The following is a 22945-nucleotide window of genomic DNA, read 5'->3' as shown; positions in this document are numbered from 1 at the left end:
TAATGATGCATGGTTTAATGTTTCAAAAGGACTTAGTGAAATTTTCCCTGCCCTCTTATGCTGGTTTCACCTTCCCAGGGTTTCGGTGGATGTTTTAGTAGAAACCTTCACTACAGAATTTCTAGATATTTCTATTAGAAAAAAAACCCTGAAAATATGCAAGCAGTTATCATAACCAATGAAGTAAAAGGTGTCATGCCATCTAGGATACTAAAGCTCTTCCTTGGTATAAATAGTGAAATCGGTTATCAGTTACACTATTCACATGTGAAATCTTATGTTCTGCAGTTACAGGAGGCTCTGCTGTAGTTTCCCTTTCTTTATGACAAACTTAGCTTGCTTTCTTTACCAGCTTCTCACATTCATTGCACTGCAGATTCCTTTATTACTGTGAATTAAGTAAATTTTACATTTTCTGCCACAGAGGGGTTCAGAATAGGGATCAACAGCAGAAAAATCAGCACATATCAAATTTTATTTTCTCTTGTGTGTTTTGGCCAGTATTCATTGCTGGTATATTTCTTTCAGCCATGCACTTTCAAAAGCTAAAGTTTGTTACAGAATCTTTTCAGCCAGATAGGGATACTTGCCTAACCTCCTTCTACTCTTTCCCTATGCAAACGGCCTCTTCATGTTTCTGAGAGTGCTGAGAGCTATTTTTCTGGCAGCCATAATTTGGAGAAACATCTGCATCCTTCTGGTTGCAGTGTAGTCAGATCACAGTTTGGAGTCAAGAAGAAGAAGGTGACACTAGTTTGGAAGTTCTGCATGACTTATGGATTCATGGTCATCTTCATGTTCGAGGCATTCAACACGATTAATGCTGCATGTCATGACCAGTGCCATGATCTGGAAGATTTCTCTCCGAGGAAGAAGACCCAAGCCAGGAGAATTGTTCTCAGTAGGACTGTCAAGAGAGTCTTAAAAATATCAGCATTATGTTTATCTTGGCTCGATATTTGTTCCTCTACCTTTTTTATAGGCTAATATCTTCTTTATAGGCCAATGAATGCTTTCAGGTGGATACACATCATCTATGATTAAGGTAAATTTTATTTTTAAGAATACTTCCCAGGTAAAGGGGGAGAACCCAAACAACAGATACAGAGGAGCATAATATGGCTGTATAATATTAAGCAGCGTTCACCAACTGACTTATGTTAGCCCACAAAAAAGGAAAACTGGGTTGCACTGGTTGTCTTGCTCAGTTCGGAAGGATGAAAATTTGTGTTTTAGCACTTGGAAGAGATCACATCTCTGCAGCCTTGAGATTTCTATTTGAACCTGCTATTGAAACTTTATAAAGGCTTTATAATTTAAGCTTATAGGTGAAACAAGAGTTCTTATTGTCATTCTTTTGTAACTGATCAAAGGAAAAAGGACTAACTTTTGTTTCCTGCTTTTATGATGAGGATTTTCTTCTATCCAGAGAGCAGTTTGTTGTCATTGTGTTGTTCTTGTTTTTTTTTCTGCATTACACAATTTAAAAATGATTGTGGTGAGGGGAAAAAAATTCTACTTTCCCTCAACATTGATATCTCCTTATAGACAGCAGTGTACAGCAGATCTTCGAAAAATGTTTTTGTAACGTACTTTCAGAGGACTTAAATTATTTTATTCAGTGCTGACACTGATGGCCTTGTGTGGATGATTTCAGTCTCAAGATTACACTTGGAGATGATCTTTCCTTGATAGGCTTTACTGTGTCAACAGAAGAGGATTGTTTCTTGGATTCAGGTTTCATGCTGTATTTGCAGTGCTTTTCCTCTGATGATTGAAAAGGAGAGAAATAAAACTGGATCTCAAGGATGCAAAATCTGCAGGATACAGTGGGATCAAAGAAACAATTGATACGTTCCCTATTCCAAAGTTTTCCTTATTGCTTGCTTGGAGAAATGAAGAACATAGTTTGCCTTTGTTCAGATGCCATAGGTGTATGTAGAGCCATTTATTCTCGACTGATCAGAGATAGCTGAGGCAGGAAGCCATCTGCTGAGCCAGGCTGCCGACTTTGCCAAGCTTGGACAGAAGTCCATCCTGCCGGAAGTTGTTGCTGAAGCAGTGCTTCAGCTTGCTGCTGAGATTCCTAATTCTGGTTGCTTAGGCACGCGGAACCTGATAGCTGTGAGGCTGTACCTTTCTGCAATGCTGAATCGGCTTTTTGGGGGGGCACTGGGCACTGCGGCTACAAAGCTGTTTCCTGGGTCACAGATTATCAGCAGTGGAGTTGGTGCTGAGTACCTGCGTATGTCATTGGAGGTGCTCTGAAGGATTAGTATTGCTCCTGACAAGCTCTCTAGGGACGATGTATGTTTACTAGAAAGAGCTGTTCACAAAGCTATGGGAAAGGGTTCTCTTGTTTGGCAAAGATGTTGGAGTTTGAGCAGAATCTTCCGTCAGTGACTGTGTGTAAGGTATATCATGTAGTGAATACCTTTACTGAAGAATCATTTGAAGAGGAACAAAGCAGTTCCTATATTATTGAGGGAAACCTCAGGTTGCCTGATATTCTTGCGAGTAGGCAGAATGAAGTTGAGATCCTTGGGGTCTTTAGGAGAAGAGCAGTTTCATGTCTTATGATCGATAGGCTTGGTCCTGCATCTTGGAAGTTGCATGGGAGAGGAAGGTATACGGCAAAAAGCGTAAGAGTGATTGCACAAGAGAAACCACACAGTTGCAAAGGATGTGGTCTGGGTTGGACCTCCAGTTTTGATAGAAAATTTACTCTGCCTTGGGCTGTTGCCTGTCAGTCTGTGATATAGACTTCCTTTGTGATACTCATTAATTTGTGTAGTATCTTGTTTTGCCCTGGAGTTACGAGGCCAGCAGTTTCAATGAGCTTGTAAGGCAGAATGTCTCTGTGTCTGTTGTGTACAGGTGGGGGTGATTCGCAAGGACAGAATTCCTAGAGAGAGTGAAATCTTGGCAGATTCTGTTCTGAATCAGTTTTTACTTTTCATCACAAGACCTTTAATACTATCCCTCTTGGAAAAGGAAAACCTTCAAAAGATCAAGCACATTAAAAACGGCACGGATCTGCTGCTCACAGCATGCTGTGTGGCCTGTCTTTACCTTGTGAGTTGGATTACAGAGCTTGCTTTACTGAGCTACGCTTTGAGAATGTTGATCTGTGTTGTCAAAATTGCCTTTGTGTTATTATTAGCACCTCAGCAGCAGCTAGTAATTCATGAAGATACTGTTAAGTGTATGTACACAGTGGAAATAGGTGTAATTTTTTTATGTGAATGGCAGTATCTCCTAAAAGAGCTAGATTGTGTTTCATGGTTTGGGGGCTAATCTCTTCAAAGGAACGCCCACTTGTATAAAAGCATCTTCCATGGCATGTTCTGTTGCTTTCCAAGCCATTTGTTTACTTTTGGGAAAGAGCATCTCATTGGGGATCATGAAGCTGTTGGAAAGCCGTGTGGTCTATCCAGAAGAGGATCTGAGTCTCTGGGATTAGTACTGGGGACACGCCTTTTAAACTGAATTTTGCCCTAGCTTTTCAGACTCTCGATTTATTGCCTTCAGCAGTTTTCTGCTGTAGTTTTGTAGGTCTCCTAACAGCAACACAGTATGCGGGTAATAAATAAGTTTAAATCACTGATGTGTATGAAGATGCCTTTGAGATGGATATTACGTGTCTTTGGGTGCACATCGTTCCTGCCTCTGGAGGTCTGATGCTTGTTCTTTTGAGATAGTTCCCTGAAGTGTGATAAAGGTGCAGCAGTACAAACTCTCTTCAGTAATTCTGTTGGAGCTGTGTTTTCTGAGGATATGAAATGACGAAGATGACCACAGTTAGCAGGAACTGAAATTTCGACAGAAGATAACTTACCCACCACCAGTGATTTCTGCAAATACTGTTTTTCCTACTTAATTTCTTATTTAAATCTGTTGATACATCTTTCATCTTTCTTATAGCCATCTTTCATGCTCAGAAATGCGTGCTACTGAAGGACCAAACATATACTTGATATACCTATACAATGTTATATTCTGAGATCTGCTGTGGAAAAATAGACCAGCTTGTGAAAACTTAGAAATTCAAAGTACAAGCTCAGACATGGTCAGATGAAAATCCCTTAGTGATTGAAAATGTTATCACCTTTTCAGCTAGAAATTAGTTAACTTCACTGAACAGCATAGAAATGTTCCTCATCCACTTAAATGCAAAGTCATGTGCTTTAGTTTAAGCTGCTGGTAGCATCTGTTTGAAATAAAGAGTTGATTTTTATTTTTTTTCACTGAAAGAGAACACCCGAAGAGATGTTAGTTCCAGCTCAGCTGTAAGGGCAGTAACAAATATCTGTAATATCTTTAAACAATGTGCTGTTTCTCCGGAGGCTATCTAACAGTGCCTTTGGATACACAGCATTTTTTTCTGCAGTACAACAATTTTCACATATATGCTGGTGAGAACTCAGAAGAAATAATCAGACAGAAAATACTTTAATAATCAAGAAGTGATGGAGAAAAGACTGTATGTAGTAAGGAAGTACAAAACTGGAAAGGTATATTTTCTGCCATATTAAAGTGAGGACATGCATGTGCAGTGTGTAGTATTAATGCTATTAGATATGGCTACATTTTTGGCTATAAAAAAGCAGTATTTATGTTCTAGTAGAATGCAGTGCGGTTTAATAGCTAAATTAAAGAGGGGAGGGATCTGAAGCTGAGAACAGAATACTGACTTGAGTTGTATTGCTAACAAACTGCAAGCAAGAGTAATTAGGTCAACAGGATGGATATTTTTAAACATTGCAAGGCACAGTAATAACTAATTTTTTATGAAGCAGAGAAGTCCAACTGTGCAATGGAAAGTTCTGCCTTACACTAGATTGAAAGACCTTGATACAGAAACTGTTGGTTCAGTTGGTTATTGGGATAACTACGTGTTCCTTGGCTGCCCCCAAAAGTGTCTGTGAAGTGGACTGGTGTTTGTGTGGCTATGATTGAAAAACTTGGGTCTTTCAACTTCAGATAAAATACGATTTTTAGGTCATTCATGAGAGGTGTGAGCTCAGTTCATGTGTACTGGCCTGTCTCACCAAAGCCAATGGTAATGCTATCTCTTTTTCTACCATTATTATGATTTTTTTTTTCTTTCTCTGTTTTAAAAAAAGTTAAGGAATAGGAATAAAGAACGTTGTCGGACCTGCCCCAAAAAAGTGATCATGCTCTCTCCTTCCACTCCACCTTCCTCTCCACCGTATCCCAGGCAGCAGGTGATTCCCTCTGCATGCTCTGTCCCTCTCTCTTTATTGCTGCTTGTACAAGTGACTAGGTCAATTATGGAATATCCCATTTATAAATGCAGTTCCAATTTTCTTTTTTCAGATGGTGATAGGGCTTCCTGAGCCTTATTAGAAACAGAGGGAGATCAGCATTAGCTTGCGTGAAGTGCGGAGAGTCTCTAGTAGAGACTGAGATTTTACCGTAGGCTATTTTGTAATTACAGTAGCCTTTTTCAGTTGCAGCAAAATAGAAATGAAACGTTTGGAGTAATGCAGGGAAAGGAAATGCAACTTTTTTCCGTCTCCACCCTTTGTTTAAACAGATGTGACTGAAAATTTGCCCTTGTATTCATGAACTCTTACAGGATTACTTCTATGAAATGCTTTTTTGAAATGTTGTAGTGACCTGCACATGTCCACTGTGGTCTTTCTGTTTGCCCCACACACAGGCCTTTGTCCCACAAGAGTCTGTGTTCAGTCTGTCCGCGTTCAAATTTTGAGCAGCGAGAGTTGTTCTGAACACAGTCTATAAATGTCCAGCCACATGTTTGTGTACATGTATTTGTTGTCCTCCTAGTTAAAGATTACCTGAAATCCTTTATTATTTGTGTCTCATTGTACAAGGTCATTGTGCTTCTTTGAGTTATATCCTTTCTTAATTTTTGTTTCATTTTCCTATTGCAGTAATAAATTCCAGTCTGCCCTTACCAGTCCTGAACTAATTTTGAGGTGATAAAAAAGAAACTAGTTCCATAGACCTCTCGTAACTTTAAATATAAGGATTGTACAAATAAATTTCCCCATAGGTGGAAAATGTTTTTTTGCTGAACACTTGCATGCCTATAAACTCTGTGAAGGCACGTTACCTTTTAGCAGAGCAGACGACTTATTCTTGGACATAAGGTTTGACTTGCTTTATTTCTGTGATTTCTCAGAGTGTACTTACATGTTAGAGTTAATCTGGTCTAATTATTGTCAACCTGTGGAGCACACAGTCTGTGCTGCCCTTTTGGTCTCTACATCTGCAAGATAGGTCAGGTCTGATTTAAAACTGGCATAACAAAAAAAGTAGTTAATTTTCTGGCATGCTGTGGACAGCATATGGTGCAAGAAAGGATACGGGAGTGGTCATCTAGGTAGAAAGGGTAGGTAAAGCCACTTTCATTTGAACTTGCATTTGAACTGAATTGAGTGTAACATTATCAGATGATGTGGCAGTTAGCTGCTCTTTGCAACATCCTTTGACAATTTTGACAGATACATTTTATGAGAGAACAAAGATTTTTCCCAAAGCTTACGGATAGAGAAACTAAGGCAGCTAAATGCTGAGTTTTATTTTTTTAATCTATGGCATGGGATTAATCTTCCATGCAGAGAAGTTGGCTTTCAGTCACTAAAGAACCCTTACCTCTGTGTTTTCCCTCCCTAGCTTCTCCAAGTGTTTGTCTTGTGTCTCTTTGGTTGCCTAGTTCAGTCGTGAGAGCCAACTACTGTGGGGTCCGAGTGTACTCTCACCATTTTCTACGTTGTGTCCTGTAGAAAACATTTTTTTGCGTGTTGTCTTGCTCAAAGAAATAATTTAAAAACTTTTGGCTTCCTTCTTTTTAATTGTGAGGAATTAGCACTGCAGAAGTGACCTGTTAGACTCAGTTGAAGGGTTTGCTTTCGAGGCATTCTTTTTCTTCTCATGGGAATGATTTCTTTTCCTGAAGCTGTCTTGGCCCAGGCCTCATAACAAGTCAAATGGATATGCATCCTTGTTGCACTGATGTTTTTTAAAGCCTATACTACCTCTCTGCTTCTAATGCATTCGTTCTGCCACTTCTTCTAAACTTTCCATTTCCTTCCTTTGATCTAACATCACAGTATGAGTTATATTGAGTGTCTTTCCATCTTTATTGTACTAATTTCATTGCATTATGGTACTGTATTTTGCATATGAATATACAAGTTTTTAAACAATTTCTCTACAGCAACCATGTTACTATCACTACATTTAGAATATTCTTAATAAACTGTTCTGCTATCGTTATGGTTTCTCTTTTACCTGCATCTTAAGGAAGATCAGATGAAGTGTGTGTTGTCTAGGAAGTTGGTCTGTGATTGTTATTAAGCTTGTAATTTGTTGCCTGCAGAGAAACAGGGAACCTGGTGCCGATTCTCCCGGGGAGCAGAGTCCCAGACAGGAAAGGGTAAAGAGCATGAACAAATGGCATGGATACTGATGACACGAAGCTGTGGTGGATGTGTGCAATACAAAGAGCAAATATACTGGATAGTGAAACACACTTATCCTAATGCTGCTGTTAACATGCTGGGACTGCTGAGAGTCAGTTAGGAGTGACTGTTTCTGTGTGATACCTGCATAATCACATAACAAGCCTTCATCAACAGTTTGCTATATGTTTTTATTTTGTTGTAGATCTAGCACTTAAGCGCTTCGCATTCTTTTTCTCTTACACCTCTTTAGTGAAGTACACTGGAGCTGGAGCAGAGCAAGAAGAGTGATGTTTGGTGCCAATTCATGCGAACACGTTTGCATTGTTTTCACTGCTTGCTTTCTGGATGGTTAAACAACTGGCATTCCATCCTGCCTCCTACAGGCCAAAGTAAAAGGAAAAATGATGAGGCATTATTTAGTATAGAGACTTTGAAACCTCCTTAACAATGAAATATTCAACAGTCTGTCTGAATGGCTTAGTATTATATGGAAGCATGGGAAAAAGAAGAGATAGGCACTCAAAAGAATTGGTTGATTTGAATTAATATTGACAAATTAATTGACATTCCAGTAAAGGCTTTGAATTAATTAAGTCATAAGTGGTAGCCAGCTATCAAACTGTTGCAACTTCAGAATGTGTTCTAACAAAAGACTGTTGTGGGCCGAATGTTTGCTGTCAAGCAGTAGAAAATGAATAAGCATGTGTCTGCAGTGACACAGAAGCCCACAGCTTTATAATAGGCCCTAGTTTTAGTGAAAATGATCTAGCAGGAAGGAGTAGGTGGAACTGAAAGAAGCTGAAAGTAGAACTATTAATGAATCTGAATGAGAAAAGTGTTTCTTGTAAATTGAGTGTGAACCTAACTTTCTGTTCTGCTTTGGAGGACAGTTAGCAATATGTAGCAGCACCCTGGCGTTCTTGACACATCAAGCGTGAGGTTTTTTCGTGCACATGTTTGTAGTTCCTGGTACATTTATTTTTGAACTCCACTAACAAAAGTTAGCTGAAGGCCATGTGATAGTGCAAGGGGTACACCTGGCTTGTTCAGTGGGTGACAAGCCAGGTCTTTTTTTTCCATGTCACTAAGTGCACCACACAACAATTTAAGAAGATCGATATGAAAGACCAGAATAGCAGAGGTGTCAAAATTGTGCCTGACGTGTGTTGACATGGCAGTGCAGTAAGAACAAGTAGGACAGTAAAGCTGCAGATGTAAAACTGGCAGCTTCTGTGATAATTTGATTTTGCTGTGCTTTTGCTTCAATGAGCAAGGCTCATTAAACATTTTCTCTTTGGTAAGTACAGCATTCACTTTTTGTTCACCAGTATCTTCAAGGAAACTGACTCACTGTTTATGAGAACCTAAGAACATTACCCTAAAAACATGTTTCTGTGCACAAAATCTAAGAAACTTGAGTAGGTATGCATTTAGGTGTGCAAAGGAAATCCCTGAGACTCGAGAGCTATGGTGAAATAAGTTGGCAAATGGGCTCCTTTGTGCATGATAAAGTCTTATTTATTATGGTAACGCCAGACAGAGAGGCCACACTCTGGTTCGGTTTTGATTGCAGCAGTCCTAGGTTGGAGAGTTGTGAATGACTAATTCAGCTGGCTTTTTTCTTGGCCTTGAGAGTCAGAACCTAAGATTTCTGTAGAAAAATAGACATTAGGAATAAAAACATTACTCACACGACAGCTTCTCTTACTGCTCTGCATGTGAATTTCATACCTTTTGTCTGGCATTTTGGTGTCTGTTCCTTTTGGGGATTTCTTTGGTGATTTGCTTACTTCCTCAATCCTTCCTCATCTCGCAGAGATCTCCTCGATTATTTTCTGACGACCAAGTGCCTGAGAATGTTGAGCAAAGGGCAGGTCAGCTGGCTGCCCTCCTGGAGTCCAGACGTGCAATGAGGCATCAGGTGACTGCGGCCCTGCCTATTTGGTGTCCTGTATCAGTGTGGTATTCTGGGTACCGGTGACATCTGGGGCCAGAGGGACAGAAAAATGCACCAAAAATACGATGAGCACTGCTGTACAGTCATGTAGTTAAAAAGACCCTGTCAAGTCTATTTTGTGTAGCATTTTTATCCTATGTGCCAGTTCTTAACTGTCTCCTTGTTTGATGTTTGACAGTGTTTTTGTTTCCCTAAAAAAGTTTTTTGTTTACCTAAACAGTAAGGTAAAAAAATAACTTCCAGGCTTCAGAGTACATTCTGAAAACCAGCTGGACTCCAGATCAGGTCAACTCAACTCACAGTGGTCAAATACCAATTTTACTTGCTTCTGGAAGCAAGAAAATTCACATTTTCGAAGTGTAATTCCTTGCTCTGAAGTACTAGTTTTGTGTCCATGCTTCCAGTATGCTTATTTCCAGCGGTCAAGTTGGCAGCTTGTGTAGGTTTTCTTTGATTGCAGTGTACACTTCTGGTTTGATTTGGTGTTGTGCTTAATTGTCTCTCCAGTGTGTCTTTGGCATATGAAAGCATGACAATTTGCACAGTGGTTTCCTGAGTTTCTAGTTGCTTGCCCCTATCTGTCTCTTCAGTTATCTTCAACAGCATTTGGCAAACTGGAGAGTTTTTCTGGAAACCACCATCTATTTAAGTGATTTATTTTTTTTTCTGATAAGTCATTGTTTTGAGTTAACTGTCCAAAATCAAGCTGTCTTCTAGATCTTGATTATAAACAGTCCCAGAGCTTTTGCCGGTGGGCTTAATTTTTCCAAGCCATGTCAAAAAGAAATTTATGACATCTAGATCATTTTGGGAATGCAGTCTTTGCAGATTATTAAAGTCAGTGAAATGATTCTCCAGGAAGGGTGAACCTTTGACTAGATTTGAGATGGGATTTGGGGACATTCGGTGACATGGAAGAAGCTATGAAAGACTGAGTAAGAAGACTAATTTAAACATATTAGCACCTATTTTTTAATAAGTGACACAGCTGAAGATCCTAGGCATGACCCAAGGGCAGCATGCTGATGTGCATTTCCTTACTCAGTTGAAAAGATAACACAGAAGTTAACATCTAGACCAAAAAATCTTGCTCCTACCTTTTATGTTGCTCTCTAGTGCTTTTAAATTCCTTTTGAGGGTGGAAGAGATTAACAGTGTTACAATGCAGAGATAGAAACTGTCTTTGAAACTATCTGATTTTTTTTATAGTGCAGAGTTAAGGAGGAAAAAAATAGAAGGGACTTTTAACACAAAGTGGAGGAAAGGATAAAGTGACAGAGAGGAAAAAGAGGAAACGTTGGAATGCTTCAGGCAATGATGGGTTATGATGTGAGATTTAAGGGAAGAAAAGAAGAAAAATAGATTAGTAAGAAAAGGCTTAGCAAAGTAAGACATTTTCAGGCATGAAATTTGGTTAAGTATTGATAATCTTAAGTACAGAAAATTTTTGTATAAACAGTTATATTGCTTTAATTTGGGGCAATTGTGAAAATCAAACTCTTTTGCATTTTGTCTAGTGGATTTAATCTTGAGGCTATTCTAAGTAGCTAGAAATAGCTATTTTCATGGGTCATGCAGCTATATGGCATTTAGTTTTCCTTTTTAAAACTAAAACTGTGACTTTCTTGTACAAAGAGTCCAATATTTGAAGTTTCTGTAAATTTTCTTTACAGGCTATAATTTCTCAGAATACACAGTTTCTACCAGCACTGTTTGTCTCATATTTCCAACTATTGTTCATTTCCTATTTTTATGTCATTTCCTATTTTTATGAAGTGTTTCTTGGAAGATAGGCATAATGAGCCATACAGGTAATGAAAGGGATATGTTGGAAGACCAAATTTTGAGTGGTTCTGTGAGGAACCAGTTTCAGAAGGATGCTAATTCTCACCTTGGGATTTATTGTTTACTGTTAGCAGATTGGTTTATATTGTTTCATTCTTTTTAGTGTGTTGTTTCCAGTCTGCTTACAGTAAATTTTAAGTTGGAAATTTGCTGCTAATTACTGACAGTGCATAGAAGTTAATTTCTTTCTCTTCCATTCCCAAGGAGAGCAGCTTTTGGTTTATGTAGTTAAAATATAGAAGAGGTCTCTTGTGGCCTGTAATGCAGCCTTAGCACCTTGGGCCAGTAACACAGAACAACAGGAGATACAGGAGGAGCAGAGGAAATTCATTTGGGATCTTTGCCAGTGGCTTAGCTGGTTGGGTTACAGGAGACTGGATGTCTGTGGAAGTAGGTAACTGTTTCCAAATGGTCTTAAATAACTTAAAACCTAATAAAGAGCAAATTGAGAATAACTTACCCTGCCTTACTAGGGAGAAAGTGAAGATACACTGAGCATTTTTCTCCAAATTTTCCTACAAGAGTCTGTAAGAATTTTTTTTCATGGTGGGCGGAAAGGCTTGAGGTTTTTATTTTCTCTTGTCTTCTCTCTTTAGCTGTTTATGATTGTCTGGATTTTTATTTTATTTTTTAGCCTGAGACTGAACCGTCTCGCCGCTTCTTTGTTGACCAGTGGGAGCTCTCCCTTAGCCTCCGTTCTTCTAATCGTCCTTCCTCACCTTCATCTGACTCTCTTCGACAGGTAGAATTAGCCTGAGCATTGCAAGGTGCACTCAGCTGTGTTCGCTTGCTGCACCTGGGTCCCACCAGGCAAGGACACGCCGCCCGAGATGGCTAGGCTTGCAATGCTTCACCTGCAGAACACAACCTCTGTGCATATTCATGCACAAGTGAGAAGCCCGAGGCAACCTCTGGCATAGCTTGGTTATTGTCAACTATAAAGCAATTTGAAACTAAATATATTATCATTTGGTGTAAATGAGAAGGTTGTGGTACGTCTCACTCAAATCGGTGCGGGTGTTGAGCACTGAGAGTCCTTCTGGCTTTGCGGTAAAACTTTCTTGTTTTGCTTGCTGCTTTTGTTGAGACCTTGGGCCAAACTACAGAATCTGTTTGTGCTTAATGGACAGTGTAAAATAAAAAGTACTTTGGCTTTCTGAAAAATCGCTGGCAATTTGAACTAGTTGCAGTTGTCTTATGTAAACAGCAGGAACTTGGTTTGACTTAAACTGGAGTGGATTCTTTGCCCACTCTTGACAATGTGGCAGAACGTTGTATATCTTGAAGGCTTTTGCACATGGGAGGGAAGATGGAAAGACACAGTGTTTCATTTAAGACCCAATATTAAGATGTTGTTTGTAGGAAAAAGGCAAAGCATCAGAAACACAGAACCTCAAATTAAAAATTCAGCAACTGCATTTCCCATACCAAATAGTCCAACGTATTGTGAGTTAAGATTAGTGTAATCACATTTTAAGTGTGAAACTTCATATGTGCTAGTAGAAACTTAAAGATCCTGAAGCATCTGCAGCTGAGGTCAGATGCTTTTTATCCTCGAAGAAGTACCCATTCTGTGGTGAATTTCAGTTTTTGTGATGATTCCTGTTGTTCTCACATCTGAACAGGTGGAGATCTTGAGCATTGCTTAAAGGCTATTAACTACACGTGTGAGATTCATGCTGTGCTCTTAGCTGAGGGAAGCAACTACTGTGCTTCAGACAAGTTTTGCTGCATGAGTAAAGGGGGGGGTGAGATACAACTCGAGTCTTTTCCTTCAGAAAACTGTTGCCTTGGTATTTCATGCTTGCCAGAAGTTGAAGTGTGTCTCTGATGAGCCTTCATTTGCTGAGGAGACTCCTGCTAGAAACATTCATAATGCTTCTTAGTGTAGAAAAGGAAAACTGCTTGGCGTGCTCCGAGTCAAGTACATGACATTTGCAGTGTGATTGAGCTAACACCGGGTGTAACCACATAGTTTTCTTAACCGTGTAATTATTGCAATGGTTGTATTTCCTGTGAAAAACACTTCCTCTGCTCCTGTAGTGAGTGAGCTTGGCTTGCAAACGCTCATTTTGCACCTCTAAAGTAACAGCCAACCTGCCTAGATTTTTTTGAATACTGAAGGCTTTTTAGATACCCAAAGTTATGGAGTCAGTCAGTACCCATGAAGGAGAAAAGCCTAGTTGTAAAGCCATATTCAGAGCTGAGCAAATATACGTTCCAGATGTATGCAGGTATGGCTTTAATGCTTTGGATGATGCTTTTGTATCTTATTCCCTATAAGCCTCTATGTATTTTTAGCACTGGAGGAGTTCATGTTTTTGAATTGCTGTGAGTTCCATAGTTAAGGATTTCTCCCTGCTCTGTGAATGGTCTGTAAATGAATTCTTTCCAGTTGTGAAGCATATAAATACACTGTTCTGATCAACCTGTTTCATTAGACTAGGTAACTTGTCTTCTAAAAGATCTTAGTTTCTGATGCCGGGTTTACTTGGAACCTAAAATCTTAACCTATCATATGGCCTTGTCTTTGAGAAGTGTCTATGCTCAGGTTTCCTGATGCAAAATACTCCACAGGCAAAAATAAGATCAGCTTTATTCGTCATCGTAGTATTAATGCAAAATGCAAGCCGACTTTTCTGTTTTTACAGTTGATCCTGGATTTCTGATGACACAAGCTTTGCCATTATTACTTGTCACTTCGTATTGTCCACTGTCTTGGCATGATTTGATCTCTGCACCTTTTCACCACCTAACCTAATATCATTTTGGTCATTTTTATAATTTGATTTTTTTTTTCCTTTTCTCACTTCATTATTGTTTTATTCCATCCATCTGGTAGAAGTATATAAAGATGTACACAGGCGGCGTGAGCTCATTGGCTGAGCAGATAGCCAATCAGCTTCAAAGGAAAGAGCAACCCAAAACCCTTCTAGACAAGAAGGAACTGGTAAGATGATGTACAGAAGGTGATGCGTGTTTGTGTTTAGACGTACCGTAGAGCTGAAGTATTGTGAGTGTCCAGTTGTTGCTACCACTGGTGCAATCTGTTGTAGCTTTGTGAAAGACTTCATTTCCCTTTCTCCATCCACCCTTACTCTTGTCCTCATTTTCCTTGCAAAATGTTTTAATCTAATCTCAATGTCCAAGGTTTGTGCATAAACAGTGGAGAAACTGCTTGTTGTATTTATGAAGATGTGTTTGATCCACTGGGGCTACTTCTGCATTACTGTTTCCTGGAACAGATACTGGTTTTTGATAATGTAGATTTAAGAATTACTGTTTGAGAGATTTCTAATGGTTTTGGCTTTCCCTCATATGCTTCCTTCAGTCATTTATTTCAAGGTCGTCATGAACAGTACTGGTGCCCACTTTTCCATCCAGAGTTTATTTTACTCCAGACATGTGTAGGCATGTCGTCCTAGGACCTTCTGCCATGATGAATAAGCTTAGATTTTGATGTCCTGGTTAAAACTGCAAATTGTGCTCAAGAACTGCAGCATCCAGATGCTCCTATATCCACATAAATGAAGTGAAAATATGACTGTGCAGTCTTGGCGAGGCTGGACACATGCAAATTTAGCCATACTTTATTTTTGTCTAGGGCTCGCTCAAAAAGGAGTTCCCTCAAAACCTGGGAGGCAGTGATGTCTGTTACTTCTGCCGCAAGCGAGTCTATGTGATGGAAAGGCTGAGTGCTGAAGGCAAGTTCTTCCACCGCAGTTGCTTCAAGTGTGAATACTGTGCGACGACTCTGCGCTTGTCATCGTACGCTTATGATATTGAAGATGGTAAGAGAAATTGCTTTTGTCAGAATTCTCTTAGATATCCTGTCCGTCTCATGGTTTCAGCTCTTTGCTTAAAAATTAGTGACTGAGTTAAGGAAAGAAGTAACTTCAGTTTCAAAGACATCATCTCTCAAAACTGTTGAAAATATATGGATTTCTTGCGGCTGGGTCATGCTGACAGCTAAATAACCGAGCTCTTAGGAATTAATTTAACATAATAACAGCTGGTGTAATGCAAAGAAACAAATAGTAGTTGGGATCTTTAAAAGGGTTTGAAGGCTAGACCCTTCACTCTTATTTTACTGCTGTTAAAGGAGGAAACTTCTTAGTGTTTAACACCACTTAAGAAAAGATAACATGTTTGAGACAAATGAAGTCAGCCTTTTCCTCTTGAAGACATGACAACTGTCTAACTTTGTACGATTATTTTAGATATACTAAAATAGGAACTTTATAATCAGGGGCTGTGATAATAGCTCATTACAAACAAAGTTGCATTCATATACTGAAACTTGAAGCATGGAAGTTGAGTAGAGGTAAGTCAATGTTATATATGAAGTGTTGTTGAAATAGTTACTGAAGTAGTGACTTGTTTTCCCTATCTGATAGACTGTGGAGGAAGGAATATGATTACAAAACTCGTTGATGATTCAGTTAACAGAAGCTAGCGTGATAAGAATTAAGGGAGGCTAAAGATACACCTAACAAATCCGAGAAACCAGACAATATGAAAGCAGGTGAAACTCAATTTATCAAAAAAGTGTGCATATTCTAACTTGTGAGAAGTAATTTCCTTCTTAGAGTAGCAATGTGTTGCTTTCTTTTTTTGAGCAGTGGTTGACAGAAATTTCACATTTTCTGAAGGAAAAGAAATATGAGAAAGTATCTCAGATAAACCTTTATTTATATCAGCAGGTATGCCTTTATTTTCTTCCACAGCTGCCATTTATCTTGTATCTCAATAAGAATGTATGTGCAAAATTATGTAAAGCTATTGAGAGGTTAGGCAGAAAGAATTCTGCTTCAGACATGGTGGTATAGAAACCAAAACAATGAGAAAAAAAGTATTTGTACCAATATTTCTCCCCAATCATTGATGCAAAGATTAGGTAAAAATTACTAACTGATATGCCACAGGATGAAACTCTGAAACTGCCACTCTGCTGTGGGTTGAATGTTTAAAATTGATAGGTGTCTACTGTTTGTGGGTAGGAATAGTTTTCTTGCATATACTGGGTAGTATAATGGCCATGGAAACACTATCTAGGCTTAAAGGGCAAAAAGAAGCCAAATTATGTGTTGCTGATGCATTGTGTAATCACTTTAAGTAATGAACTTGCTCAGTCACAAAAAGTTGAGGAAACTTAGAATCATCAAACTAGTCTCCCAGTGAGGAATAGAAAACCCATTATTACTTGACCAGAAGGTCAGCAGACTTGGCGTGTGAATTTAAAGGGGCCAATGATAATTTTAAATAAACACATAAGAGTAAAATCTCATTAATAATCAAAGTTGGGAGAAAACGTTTTTGAATGCTGCTGTTATTTTGGGCATTCACAAGTAACTGAATATCTGTCTGATTGTGTTTAACAATAATGGACTGAGCTCCTTTATCAGCTGTATGGACTGAAACAATTTTTGCCACCAGATTTAGTGATTCCCTCTGCAAGCAAGCTTATGTATGCAGTTATATCCAGATAGTTCTCGATGAAGGAAACACAAAGCTCAGTTTCAGTACACTTTGATCCTAAAATGGTATTACGTGCCTAACAGTTGTGTAAGCCTACGAAGCAGATATGGCCAAACAGAAATATGTTGTATTCTATGTAGTCTAATCAGTGCGAAAGTTTAACTTGTATTTCATTCTGGTTTTCTTTGAGAGCTAAAAAAAAAAAAACAAACCACAAAGCTATACACACATTGTTGCTATTCATCTATCTGTTTGGACTGATGAGCGTTCTGCACTGTTCTGCAATCAGTGTCTGGTTTTAGGCTTCAAAGCCTGAGAATTTTTATGTAAGAACTTTTCTGTTGTGCTTTTCAGACAATTTGGAAGAGCAATTTTTGGCAAGGGTAAATAGTAAAAAATGTTTATTTAACCAGAGGCTTCTCAAAAGGTAGTGTTTGTCACTCTTCCATCATAAAACAAAGCATTGTACAAATACCAGCACAGAGAAACTAGAGGAAAAGGTCAGAATATAGGTTTGAAATGCATTAGCTAAGTTGTAGCAAAAAAAAGTTGCATCAGTATTCTAAGCAGGATACATTGACAAAGGTACACCAAAAGATAGTTACGTGTTGTCAGTTTGCTGCTATTATTATTATTATTATTGTTATTGTTATTATTTCTATTACGGCATTACTAGTGCTACTTTTGCTTCCTGACAGTGTTGAGATATTGGTGAATACTCATCTGGACTTCAGGGGTGTTTCTAAACTAGTAGTGTCACAGAAGGTCTTAATTGTTAAAATGAATCTTTGGTTGATTGTTCTTTCCACAAGTAGCCACTGTGCACTTTTAGAGGTGGTTCTTTGGGAGTTAATGCTGGTCTCTCCCATTTTCCTCTGCTGGTTGTATTCATTCTTGCTTTTTCCAAAAGTGCTTCTGCCAGCTTTTCATGTGACGATTTCTTTGTTCCTCACACACTGCCGCATTGTTAGCATGTGATACCACACAAGCCTCACAGCTTTGCTTTGGTGTTTGATAGGATTTTAAGCTAAATGACTGTCAGGCACCCAATGGAAAGGACACTAGCTAGGAGGGGCAGAGAGGAGGGCTGGAGTTAAAGCTTCAGATAGTGTTTGCCTCCATGTATAGTGAAGAAACTAGAGGGAGCAGCGGGAATGGCAGCAGGAAATAAGTCGCAGTGAGATGGATGTTTTTGTTGTGCTAAACTGCTGTATTCTCATTGTTGGCCGTCATTCCTGTTTTGTCTGCAGGTAAATTCTACTGTAAGCCTCACTACTGTTACCGACTCTCTGGCTATGCTCAAAGGAAGAGGCCAGCGGTGGGTCCTCTGTCAGGAAAGGTAACTCGTTGTTTTGATCTAACATGGCATGTTAATAGGTTTTGGTTCTTAACACTGAAAAAGTAAATATGGTGGGGTTTTTTCGGTTTTGGGTTTTTTTCCAAGAAGTAGAAAAATTCGGAATGCGTTGAATTATTTTTTTATGTCATAAGAGCTTGCAGTTCTATGAATTTTATTTAAAAGCAGTTACTTTAGTTACCACTTCTCCTTTCATGGCTCTTACTGTACCGTGCTATCCCTTTCAGAACAGGATTTTGATGTCATACAACCATACAATGTTTCAGATTGGAAGGGACCTCTAAAGGTCATCTAGTCCAACCCCCCTGAATTTGTTTTCGTGTCAGCAGAAATACTTCAGTCTGTGCAGAAACTAAATTAACAATGTTACCAGTTTTGGTTTTGCTTTGTTTCTCCATGGCTTTGCTTAAGATGGAGCATTGCATTACCTTTATGAGATGAAGTTCTACACTGCATAGGCTATGAAGATGACCTGTCTTTATTTCTGAAGGAAACCTGTGTGAAAAGAAGGGATATCCCTTTTTCTAAATTATCATAATGGAAGCATATGTGCTTTAAACAGAGGATCAAGATGCACTGTGTAGTGTAGAAAAGTCTCCCAGCTTGTGTCATTGCAATGATTTGTCTCCTCAACTCCCTTTTCGGTGTTTTTGCAAGCTCTATCTGAGCAAACTACATGCTAGTCTTTTAAAAAGTTATGTTAAGCTTGCATGCTGCAAATTGCCCTTCCCCCTTAAATTGTGTTTTTTCATTGTGGTAGTGGTGGTGCTTGCCTTTCTGCCTGTTTCTCAGGTTTTATTAGTACAAGCTGAAGCTGTACTCCTCCTTTTTGGAAGGATAAAGGATCTATCCAAATATTCGTGCCATAATTCCTGCCAAAAATAAAGACTAAAAATGGTCCTTGTTTTATTTCCCAGATGAGCATACTTCAGGGATCTTATTGCTTTGACTTTCTTGGACATCCAGCTTGTTTTTCAGAGCTCTAATAAAGCCATAAATTGAGAAGGCACAATGCTGGGTTCACACCTTGCCTTACATGGTGGTTAAGGGGTATCTTAATCGCAAGGGTTGTCTTCCTAGTTCAATGCATTCAGTATGTAGAGCCTCACATTTAAAAAAAAATAAAGTATTTCTGAGACATTGCAATTTTAATATGAATTTAACAGGAATTCTTATGGATATGAATGATATGAGTAATATGAATTCTTACAGGAAACCAAAGGACCTTTGCAGGACGCCATGGCAAGCGATGGAAGTGGACGGGCAAATACGATCTCCACCACAGCAGAGAGGGCCCCAGGTAGCTCCGCTTCCTTCTTTAGCAGGGTGGTGCAGTACTCTCTTGGCTTCTTTGACAGAGTTAGGGTGGCAAGCCAGCGCCTGCAAAGCACATTTTCCTCGATTGGCCACCAGGTAGCCCAGAACCCTTTGGACTCCTTTTTCATGTGTCAGCTGGTGGCTTTTGGGGTTCCCTTTCTCTATGTCCAGTCAGAAGTTCTCGTGCAGATCCTAGGGGAATTCTGTGGGCATCTGAACAGTAAAATTTCCTGTGACCCAACTTTGAGCTGTACAACTTGTGTGATTTTTGGGGTGCCATGTGAATTTTGCGCGTTATGTGAAAGTCTCAATATGTTATTTTGCACTGTGGCTTTGAGGCCTTAGATGTTCTGAGTCCTTTCAAGGACGTTATCTGAAAGAATTCCAGGAAAACACAGATGTCTCCTCAGAGTGAGCCCAGATAAAGAGCCCTGTTGTAATGTCTGCAGGTCAATGTTAGTGACATTAAAAGTTCTTCTGATGCACTGGAATAGCTCATAAACTGGATTTCTGTGTTTGCCTGAATTCTGGGTGTGGTTTCTCATTCTCCCAAGCTTCTATTCATTAATCTGGTACTTGAATGGGAAAGATCCCATTCTCTCTGGATTGTGTCCCCTTTGGAATTCTGGGTGTCTGACAGCTAATGGGATCGGATTCCTGAAGCCCCTTGAATTTCATGGTGCTGGCAGATCATGGTGCTCCTCCCTCACTGCGAGAATCTGTGCTGCTCCTGGCCATGGCTTTGGGAATGGGGTGTGTCATACTGTGAAGTAGTTTTGCCTTTTAACTTGAAATTCTAATTTCTTCTAACATGGGAGAGTGTCTGTGCTACAAATGCTCGTTTGCCCAGCCCCTGAGTGCTCATTTCAGAAAAAGGAGGATATTTGATTTTTAGTATTTGTTTCAGAACACTATGGATAAACTAAATCAGCTGCTTTTAGAAAGAGGACATACTTAGAACAACACTTTGAGAAAAGGAATGTTTTCTCAGTGCCAGTTGAGAAGAGACCTTAACAACGTGCAGGCAAATAAAAATCGTACTTTTGTGTGACTTTGTGTATTATTTGCACAAGTATTTCTAAGATTGTAACTGAATGCAATCTGACAGAGTTTTATCCTTAGCTTATGCAGTTGGTTCTTGGAAGTGTAGTTGCTTTCAGTTTCCTCTTTTGTTTGTGTGGAATTTCCATATGGCAAAATGGAGGAAAGGGAAAGGGTGACATTTGCAAAATGCTGTGAACAGATGCGTTAACTACAACATTTTTGGTACAACTGGGTAGATTTAAAATTGCTTTCTCTAAAAGTGAAGAGGTTGGTTTTTTTTTCTTAGCTGGATTATATTCTTGAATATCAATGGAAAAAATACTTTTTGGAGCACAGGGCATTTTGTGTTAGAATAAGGTGATCTATGGAGTGAAGCTATTGGCGATGAGAAGTGGAAGAAGGAGAGTTTAGCTATATGTCTGTATCAATTATCAAAACGATTGCTGGCCAAAATCTTCTTCCTCTGATTTAGCCCTTCCAACTGATTGAATTTAGTTTTGTAAATGAGCATTCAGTAAGTAGCATCTAAGTGATCACTTAAATAGAGCAAACAGTAAGCTATGATTTGCTATAAACTTCTGTAAATCAGATATAAATTGGATGTTTTCATGTATCTTTATGTAACAGTGGTATAACCCTGGAGCAGAACTGTAGTACTTCCAGAGGAGTAAAATAGAACAGACACCAATATTATCAAATGGTAACAGTTGATATCTAGGCGGCCTCCTCTTTGCTTTCTGCTTTTCTAAAGCAGTGTATAACTGTAGCATAATTTTTAAAGCTTTTGGACCTTTTAAAGGTTTGCCTTTTGCAGTGCCCAAAGCGCATTAGCACATACTCAGCTTAGCTGGGTCCAGTTAGGTCATCTTTAAGGCGGTGTGCTGTGGTGCATTCTTGTGTGTGCACGATAGAAGTGCATTTAGTGGTAGAGGAGTGACCAGTACCTCAGCTGTTCTCCCCCTTTTTGCTAGAAGAATGCCATTAGTGGCTGAGATTTTGTCTCCTTTGTGAAGTAAATTCTAAGTATCTTACATCTGCTGGCTTGACAATGCTTAAGTGAGAGAAGGCTAAATGCAATGTACTTTAAAAGCAAGCCACAGTGTTGTTAAAGGCAGGTCAGTTCTCTGTTAGTGTACCGGTTGTGTCCTGCAGGTATGTACCTTTAGCTCCTGTTCTTGCTGGGTAGGTAGGTCAGGAAGTCTGCAATGCATTTACGGTTATATATGGTTTGAAAAAGAAAACAAGCCCGTTTGAGTTACGAGGCTTGCCAATACAGTGGAAGAAGAGAGTATTATTCTTGATTAATCCAAAGGAGTCTATAAGATTACATCTCAGTATTACTCCTGAGTCTGAACTACCTGTTTTCTTGCAATTTATTAAATTGTCTTTTTAAGAGACTATAGGCATTCTGCTTCCACTGTAGAGCAAATGCCTCGAGCAAAAAACTTGTCTGAAATGGAGGCAGAGCTCTATGTTTCCAAGGCTACACTTCATCCATCTGGTAGAGTCATCTAATACAGGTCATACTTCTGAAAATGTTTGACCTACCTTAAGGCAAGTGCCACCAAATGAAATTTGACAATAGCAATTTCAGACCCTGAGGTCTGAGCCAGTCCTGAGCAGTGAGGTAAATATTGATGTGGAATGTAAGTTGACTCTAAAATGATTAAGTTTAATAAAAAAAAACAATGTGTAATGTGCAGATTTGATACTTGGTGGAGATGTAAAGACAGCTTAGAAGGCAAAAGGGAGGTGTACAGTAGAAACACAAATTAAAGTGTATACAAGCCCAAAAAAAAGGTTTTTAAATTTCATACCTCTCAGTTAAATTCAGTCCTGAGGTAGCAAAATTACTTATTCAGTGAGCTTTATGGTGACTCAGGCAAGGCCTGCTTTTTAGTTGCCATGGAATCTCAAATGGAAGTAAATTGTGTGGGTTCTCCCCCTACACTCACTGCCTCCTTTGCTTATACCACCAAATCTGGCCTCTTCTTTTTATAGCCAGCTCAGTGCTTAAAATACATTCAACCACAGAATAGCATTCAACAGGTTTGATCAACTGAGGTAAAATTGATCACTACAAGCACTTTCTTGTGATGTTCTACTAACGGTGATTGGCATGTATTAACGCTGCTAAAAATTTCAGCCCCTCACTGGGTGGCTGCAACCTTAGCTGGTATTTGATGTGTTTTGCCTGTCCCTGGTATTGTAATGCCTGTAGCTGCAGGGCACAGTCTGTGATAAGCAAGTTGAGGAGGGTTTTAGCAATCAGCTGGAATTGCCCCTCTTGCGAAGGTTTTGCCCGGTTTGACAGAGAGCCTGCAGGCATCTCCTGTAGTGGTTACAAGGGATATTCCCTGGGGAGGTTATGGTCAAACTGGGTCATGCGATACAGATCAACCCTTCAGCTGGGAAGTGGCAACAAGCTTTTGAGCGGTGGATGCCGTTCTCTCTGGGGAAGGGAAGTCGGGGAAAGCTGTTACTGTGCTT

The 22945-nt window shown here is 39.3% G+C and overlaps 1 protein-coding gene across 1 annotated transcript in view; it reads left to right on the top strand.

Moving 5' to 3' along the window:
- The window catches only part of MICAL3 (microtubule associated monooxygenase, calponin and LIM domain containing 3), a gene marked incomplete at its 3' end in the record, with an annotated part of 38505 nt that extends 18874 nt beyond the window's left edge, over nucleotides 1-19631 (top strand). Inside the window, exons 16-22 of the mRNA XM_009870593.1 lie at nucleotides 5127-5228; nucleotides 7373-7429; nucleotides 11894-12001; nucleotides 14102-14209; nucleotides 14864-15050; nucleotides 17988-18076; nucleotides 19307-19631. Of these exons, the coding sequence (XP_009868895.1) occupies nucleotides 5127-5228; nucleotides 7373-7429; nucleotides 11894-12001; nucleotides 14102-14209; nucleotides 14864-15050; nucleotides 17988-18076; nucleotides 19307-19631 (976 nt within the window). The remainder of the gene's footprint in view (nucleotides 1-5126; nucleotides 5229-7372; nucleotides 7430-11893; nucleotides 12002-14101; nucleotides 14210-14863; nucleotides 15051-17987; nucleotides 18077-19306) is intronic.
- Between the last annotated feature and the right edge of the window lie 3314 nt (nucleotides 19632-22945).

This window comes from Apaloderma vittatum, unplaced genomic scaffold, assembly GCF_000703405.1.
Source record: "Apaloderma vittatum isolate BGI_N311 unplaced genomic scaffold, ASM70340v1 scaffold17730, whole genome shotgun sequence".
NCBI classification, from domain to species: Eukaryota; Metazoa; Chordata; class Aves; order Trogoniformes; family Trogonidae; genus Apaloderma; species Apaloderma vittatum.
This window is presented reverse-complemented; position numbering and strand designations above follow the sequence as displayed.